Here is an 8,167-nt window from a genome sequence, read left to right on the forward strand (position 1 = left end):
TGGTGGACTGGAGGAAAAGGGAGGGGGAAGCATTTTACACGTGTGTGTGTGTGTGCGCGCGTGGAGCCGTGAGCACACGAATGATGTAAACAGGGTGGAGCTAGCGCTTGTGTGATACTCGCTAGCCCCGCCCTGTTCTTGCGCGGCACAGCATCGTTTCCGCGTCCTGGGGACTCGGTGGGTTATCCTGTTTTTGCGCCCCGCATCGCGGCAGCCTCCCGTTTTCATACCCCAAGGCTCAGCAGCGGCCCGTTTGTGCGCCCCATAGCGCAGCATTGTGTTTTTGCAACCCGCCTTACGCACAAAAGCCAATTGGGTGACTTTGGGCCAATCCCCAGGAGACGGTGAGCTCTAGTCCTGCCTTAGGCATGAAAGCCAATTGGGTGACTTTGGGCCAATCACCAGGAGATGGTCAGTTCTAGTCCCACCTTAGCCATGAAAACCGGCTAGGTGACTTTGGGCCAATCACCAGGAGATGGAGAGTTCTAGTCCTTCCTTAAGCCTGAAAGCCAATTGGGTGACTTTGAGCCAATCACCAGGAGGCGGAGAGTTCTAGTCCCGCTTTAAGCCTGAAAGCCAATTGGGTGACTTTGGGCCAATCCCCAGGAGACAGTGAGTTCTAGTATCGCCTTACCCACGAAAGCCAGCTGGTGACTTTGGGCCAATGACCAGGAGATGATGAGTTCTAGCCCTGCCTTACACATGAAAGCCAGCTGGGTGACCTTGGGCCAGTCCCTCCCTCTCAGCCCAACCCACCTCACAGAGGAGTTGTTCTGGAGGAAAGTAAGAGGAAGCAAATGTCGGGATATGCTTGCGACCTTGAGTTATTCATAAACATAATAAAGGTGGGATAGAAAGATAAGTCTCGACAGCTTACCGAGTTACGATGCCGTTTTCTGCCAGGATAAAAGAAACGGAGGAGTTGGCAGCTCGGATGAGTTTCTGCAGCTGGACGAGGAGCGGGCTTCTCTGCTCGGCCGTGTGGCTTGTGAACACGACGTTACTCACTAAACCTGCCGGAGGAAAAGAGACCATCTACGTTAAGGACCGGGTACTCCAAGGATGCTCTGCTCTCTGGAGTCCAGAACGACCTCTAGGAACGGACAGTGTCTGACGTCCAATGCCACCTTACTTCTGGTGTCCTGCTATGAACCCCTGGGAGGTATAGATAGACCTCAACGTGCGACCACGTTTGAGCCCAAACTTCCCACGGCTCAGCGGGACGGTTGTGAAGTGAGTTTGTGCCCCATTTTGCCACTTTCCTTGCCCCAGTTGTTTGGCAAATCACTGCAGTCGTTAAAGTTAATGACCCGGTTGTTAAGCGACTCTGGCTTCCCCATCGACTTGGCCAGTCAAAAGTCACAAAAGGGGATCACGTGACCCCCGGGACACTGCCACCGTTGTAAATACGAGCCGCTTGCCACATGTCTTAAAACAGAATAGAGCTGGAAGGGATCCTTAGAGGTCTTCTAGTCCAGCCCTCCGCTTAAGCAGGAGAATCTATACCATCTCAGACAAGTGGCTGTCCAGTCTCTTCTTTAAAACCTGCAGTGATGGAGCGCCCACGATTTCTGGTGGCAAGCTGTTCCACTGGTTGATTGTCCTCACTGTCAGGAAGTTTCTCCTTAATTCAAGGTTGCTTCTCTGCGTGGTCAGTTTCCAACCATTGCTTCTCGTCCTTCCCTCTGGTGCTTTGGAGAACAGCGTGACCCCCTTCCTCCTTGTGGCAGCCTCTCAGATACTGGGATACTGCTATCATGTCTCCCCCTTTTCTTATTTTCTTTAGACCATGGGGATGCTAAAAGGTCGTAAGTGTGTACAATGGTCGTAAGTCAACCTTTTCGGTGCTCTTGTGACTTTTGAATGGTCACTAAGAGGACGGCTGTAAGTTGAGGACTGCCTCGACAGACTTGTTGGCAAGAGAATGCAGTCGCTAAACGACTGGCAATCTAGGAGAAATTTCCAACGGATCCACCCATAAACAGCAGTGGAAAGGAATGACAGACAGTTCTCGGTTTCGAATCATCCATTTAGTGACCTTTTGAAGTTACAACAGAACGGAGGGGGGGGGGGGAAAGTGCCTTACAACTGATTCTCACACTTACGACCGTTGCAGCATCTCCGGCCGCAGGATCGAATTACCGGCGTTTGGCAAGTAATAGATCTTTATAACATTTGCAGTGGTGGTGTAATTATTATTTATGAGAAATCCCAGCCAGCTGGTGATGAGCAAAAGTCAATGAGGGAAGCTGGGTTCGCTTAAAGACGCACGCTTCACTTAACAACCTGGCTCGGCACAACGGGGTGTAAAATTGGGAGTGAACCCCCAGAACAACCGGCCTGTTTAACAAAGGAAAAATCTGGTCCTAATTGTGGCTGTAAGCGGAGAAGCGCCTGTATTTTATTTCATACATTTCCCATAGGGAATCCTGTTAACCTGTTACGGCAAATATTATCAAAAGAGCCCCCAAAACAAGATAAACGTATTATTAGTTTTATAGCCCCCCCATCCCCATTCCCAACAACTCTGGACTGTTTTTTTTTTGTTCCTCTGTCTCAGGGTTTTCCCAAACTTGGCAACTTTTAAAACTCGTGGACTTCAACCCCCAGAATGCTTCAGCCCAGAGGAATTCTGGGAGTTGAAGTCCACAAGTCTTAAAGAGTTGCCAAGTTTGGGGGGAAAAAAACACCCTTGCTTCTAGCTGCTCAGGGCATTGTGGCTAACTCCTCCAAGCGGGCCTTCTAGAAGAGCGAGACTCCGACTACCCTAATCCCCAGCTCGCACAGCTTTTGTACGGCCGGGCATGATGGGTGCCAGGCTGCTGCAGCATCACTGAGAAGGCAGCCGGAAAGATGTGCCTGTTCTTCTCTCTACAAGCCAATTTTGGAGACATACTGACCTTGAGAACACTGGTCCAGAAACTTGGGAAAAAGAAACCTGAAAGAGACAAGGATGCGCGTGCGAATTTGGTACCAAGAGAAAGGCAATCATTGGCAAGCTTTTTCGCGCGATTCAAATTTAACGCTCTGCAGATTTTGTTCTTGGCTGAAAGCTCCGGGGCACAATTCGCGGGGGGGGAGGGACTGAGAAGTCAGTTCCTGAATGAAGAGGTTAGAATAGAATAACGGGGTTGGAAGGGACCTTGGAGGTCATCTAGTCCAACCCCCTGCTCAGGCAGGAAACCCTATACCATTTCAGACAAGTGGCTGTCCAGTCTCTTCTTGAAAACCTCCAATGATGGAGCACCCACAACTTCTGGAGGCAAGGAGTTCCACTGATTAATTGTTCTAACTGTCAGGAAATTTCTCCTTAGTTCCAGGTTGCTTCTCTCCTTGATTCGTTTCCGTCCGTGGCTTCTTGTCCTGCCTTCAGGGGCTTTGGAGAATAGGTGGACCCCCTCTTTTTGGGGGCAACCCCTGAGATTGTTGTTGTTGGGTTTAAGCCTTTTAGCTAGGGTTCCTCACCTTGGCCATTTGAAGAGGTGTGGACTTCAAGTCCCAGAATTCTCCAGCCAGCCATGCCCCCAGAATTCTGGGAGTTGAAGTCCCCAGCTCTTCAAATGGCCAAGGTTGAGGTACCTTGCTTTTAAGCACTTTCCTTCTGGGGATAATTTCTGTGCTCTTCCCCCCCTACCCCCACCCCAGAGCATGGAAGCCAGCTGAGATCCATTATTGTTATCAGTTCCTGCCTAATCTCAGCCGGTTTGGCTTAGTGCAGGGATCTTCAAACTTGGCCCTTTTAGGACTTGTGGGCTTCAGCTCCCAGAATTCCTCAGCCAGGCACGCTGGCTGAGGAATTCTGGGACTTGAAGTCCACTCGTCTATATCAGGGGTCTTCAAACTTGGCCCTTTTAGGACCTGTAGACATCAACTCCCAGAATTCCTCAGCCAGGCACGCTGGCTGAGGAATTCTGGAAGTTGAAGTCCACTCCTCTTAAAGTTTTTATCACGGGTCTTTACAAATTTGGCCCTTTTAGGACTTCTGCTCCCAGAATTCCTCAGCCAGGCACGCTGGCTGAGGAATTCTGGGAGTTGAAGTCCACTCCTCTTAAAGTCTGTATCAGGGGTGTTCAAACTTGGCCCTTTTAGGACTTCCTTGACTTCAGCTCCCAGAATTCCTCAGCCAGGCACGCTGGCTGAGGAATTCTGGGACTTGAAGTCCACTCGTCTATATCAGGGGTCTTCAAACTTGGCCCTTTTAGGACCTGTAGACATCAACTCCCAGAATTCCTCAGCCAGGCACGCTGGCTGAGGAATTCTGGAAGTTGAAGTCCACTCCTCTTAAAGTTTTTATCACGGGTCTTTACAAATTTGGCCCTTTTAGGACTTCTGCTCCCAGAATTCCTCAGCCAGGCACGCTGGCTGAGGAATTCTGGGAGTTGAAGTCCACTCCTCTTAAAGTCTGTATCAGGGGTCTTCAAACCTGGCCCTTTTAGGACTTGTGGACTTCAGTTCCCAGAATTCCTCAGCCAGCGTGCCTGACTGAGGAATTCTGGGAGTTGAAGTCCACAAGTCCTAAAAGGGCCAGGTTTGAGCACCCCTGGCCTAGTGCTTAAGGCAGGAGCCTCCAGACTTGGCAACTTTAAGACTGGTGGACTTCAAACGGCTGGGGGAATTCTGGGAGTTGAAGTCCACCAGTCTTAAAAGTTGCCAAGTCTGGAGACCTCTGGGTTAAGGCACCCGCCTGGAAAACAGGGGAGTCCAAATCCTGCCTTCTTCACGAAAGCCAGTTTCTCTTTCTCTCGGCCCAACCCACCTCGCAGGGTTGTTGTTTCTGGAGAAAACAGGAGGAAGGAGGTGTGTTGAATACGTTCGTCGCCTCGAGTTATTTGTAAAGGCTAATGAAGGTGGGACGCACGTAAATCAATTCGAGCGAATTAACGAAGAGCCGCTCTGCATAATAGCCTCCCGTTTCCTATGTGGCTTCTTGGGAAAATTCACAGGCCGTACGTGACCTACCAGGAGAAGAGGAGATGGTGTGCGTGTGTGTGTGCGCGTGTGTGTGTACCTGTGTTCCATGTAAGAGCTGAGGGGTTCGACACACGTTGTGACTGCACCAATGACAAAAGAGGCCTTCACGTCTGCGTCCGGGTGAGTCTGAAGCGCCTGGACAACGTCAATCACGTCGGTGTATCTGTAGAGGACATTGAGCAAAGGGACTCATGAGCATTTTTCACCCTTATGACCCTTGCAGCCTTCCTGGGATCAAAATTTGGAAACCTGGCGACGGACTCGTATTTACGACGGTGGCAGAGGCCTGTAATGGCAGTTTGCGACTCTCTGGTGCTTGGCAACCGATTCATATGTTCGGCTGGGGGTCACGTGAGCCCCCTTTTGTGACCTTCTGACAAGCAAAGTCCATGGGGGGGGAGGCAGATTCACTTAATAGCTGTGCTACTGCAGTGATTCACTTAGCAACGGAGGCAAGACAGGTGGTAAAATGGGGCAAAACTCACTTAACAACCACCTTGCTTAGCAACTTAAATTTACATCACCAGGATGTAAAAAAAGATGTCGAGACTCTAGAAAGAGTGCAGAGAAGAGCAACAAAGATGAACTGGGGACTGGAGGCTAAAACATATAGGGAACGGTTGCTGGAATTGGGAATGTCTAGTTTAATGAAGAGAAGGACGAGGGGTGACATGATAGCAGTCTTCCAGTATCTCAGGGGCTGCCCCAAAGAAGAGGGAGTCAAGCTCTTCTCCAAAGCTCCTGAAGGTAGGCCAAGGAGCAACCGATGGAAGCTGACCAAGGAGAGAAGCAACCTAGAACTAAGGAGAAACTTCCTGACAGTGAGAACAATTAACCAGTGGAACTACCTGCCTCCAAAAGCGGTGAATGCTCCAAAACTGGAAGTTTTAAAAAAGAGACTGGACAGCCATTTGTCTGAAATGGTATACGGTTTCCTGCCTGAGCAGGGGGTTGGACTAGAAGACCTCCAAGGTCCCTTCCAACTTTGTTAATCTGTTTTCTTTCTTTCTTTCCTTCCTTCCTTCCTTCCTTCCTTCCTTCCTTCCTTCCTTCCTTCCTTCCTTCCTTCCTTCCTTCCTTCCTTCCTTCCCTCCCTCCCACCCTTGTCCAAAACTGGAAGGTTTTAAGAAGAGACTGGACAGCCACTTGTCTGAAATGGGACAGGGTTTCCTCCCTGAGCAGGGGGTTGGACTAGATGACCTGCAAGGTCCCTTCCAACTTTACTGTTATTATTACTTGGAAGAGGTGAACCACAAGATTTAAAAAAATATAACCCAGAGCTGGACGAGCAAGGAATACCCCGCGGCCTCTTCGAGCAGAAGACCTACGTCAGGAGCCACCCTAAATTTGGGGCTCAAGTGTAGTTGCAAGAACGACCTCTGGAAAGGGCACAAAACTCGGGAAACAGGGGCAGCGATGGGCATTCGCTCCAATAAAGGCATCTTCACGGCATCTAGAAAGGGCCACGGAGCTGTGATTTTTTGGATTTATTTTTTTTTTGGGGGGTGGGGGTGGTTGGATCACAAAAGTCAGGGTTGTGAAGCTGCTGAGTCCAACCTTCTGTTCAGGGCGGGGATCCAAATTCCATCATCCCCGACAGATGGAACCCGTGCAGGGAAGGTCGCTTGGCTCTCACCTCCACCCCTCATTCCGCATCGTGGTTTGTAGAGGAACAGAGAACGGGGTCCTAACCTCCTCCTGCGCGACGCCCTTTGGAAATGCCAGCCTTTGGGCCCTCGTTTCTCCCGGCTAAATCTGCCATCTCCTTCCACCACTTTGGGAAAAAAACGGAGGGAGGGAGGGGGGCGTGGGGGGGAAAAAGGATTTAAATTCTAGTTCTGACGGAAGAGAATGCTTTGAACTGCGGCCGGAAAGCTCACAAAATGGCTTGTCGCTCCGCAAACCAAGATGTGGGGGGGCTGCTAATGGCAGGTGTAAGTCAGGGGCTAACCTGTTATTACTCTCCGCCCGTTTCGCAAAGCTGGATTACAGGGAATCCTCAACTTGCAACGGTTCACTTAGCGACGAAGTTCAAAGTTACAAGGGCACCGAAAGGAAAAAAAAAGAAAAAAGAGAAGAAAAAGTGGCCGTTTTTCACACTTAGCGACCGTTGCAGGGTTTCCCCCCCCCCACGGTCACATGATCAAAATTCAGAAACGTGGCAACTGGTTCGTACTTATGACGGTCGCAGAGTCCCCGGGGTGTGTGGGTGTGTGAGAGAGAGACGTGATCCCTTTTTGTGACCACCTGACGAGCAAAGGAAGCGGGGGAATCCCGATTCGCTTAACGACCGTGTTTCCAACTTAACGACCGCAGGGATTCCCTTAACTGCTGTGGCAAGGAAGGTCGTAAAATGGCGCAAGACCCGCTTAGTCACGGAAATTTGGGGCTCAGTTGCGGTCGTGAGTCGAGGACTACCCGTGGGTCATTTCGATGTGATCCGTTCCAGATGTGCTCAAGTGCAACCCAGATACTGAGGGGGGGAGGAAGTGAGCGCCCCGGTGTCCAGCACATCTGGAAAGCATTGAGTTGGGGGACAGTCATGCTTGGAGGCCATCCACATTCAAATGCCAGATGCCCCCAGCCTCACCCAGAGAAAACATCTGCCTTGAGGAACCGCTTGCGAATTTTCCCAAGGAATGCAAGCTGGCTCCGTCTTCAGATTCTGGATTATGGACAGAGAGACCCTCAAATGCAACCAGGAAGTCTCTTGCTCTATCTATCTATCTATCTATCTATCTATCTATCTATCTATCTATCTATCTATCTATCTAATACCTATCTATCTATCATCTATCTATCTATCTATCTATCTATCTATCTATCTATCTATCTATCTATCTATCTCTATCTATCTAATATCTATCTATCTATCTATCTATCTATCTAATCTCTGTATATCTATATGTCTGTCTGTCTGTCTGTCTGTCTATCTATCTATCTATCTATCTATCTATCTATCTATCTATCTATCTCTATCTATCATCAATAATCTATCTATCTATCCATCTATCTATCTATCTCTACCTATCTGTCTTTGAGATGCTCTTCTGCAACCAGTTTTGGTCACCACTCTATAAAAAAGATGTCGAGATGCTAGAAAAAATGCAGAGAAGAGCAACAAAGGTGATCAGGGGACTGGAAGCTAAAACATATGAAGAACAGTTGCAGGAATTGGCTCTAGACAGATGAAAAC

General features: G+C 49.4%; 1 protein-coding gene across 1 annotated transcript in view; it reads right to left on the reverse strand.

The window, feature by feature from the left end:
- DNAAF9 (dynein axonemal assembly factor 9) overlaps positions 1-8,167 on the reverse strand; it is a gene marked incomplete at its 5' end in the record, with an annotated part of 51,925 nt that overhangs the window by 18,592 nt on the left and 25,166 nt on the right. Inside the window, 3 exons of the mRNA XM_083367076.1 lie at positions 878-1,013; positions 2,901-2,938; positions 5,009-5,134. Of these exons, the coding sequence (XP_083223202.1) occupies positions 878-1,013; positions 2,901-2,938; positions 5,009-5,134 (300 nt within the window). The remainder of the gene's footprint in view (positions 1-877; positions 1,014-2,900; positions 2,939-5,008; positions 5,135-8,167) is intronic.

The sequence above is a fragment of the Vipera ursinii genome (genome assembly GCF_947247035.1).
Source record: "Vipera ursinii genome assembly, chromosome: 7".
NCBI classification, from domain to species: Eukaryota; Metazoa; Chordata; class Lepidosauria; order Squamata; family Viperidae; genus Vipera; species Vipera ursinii.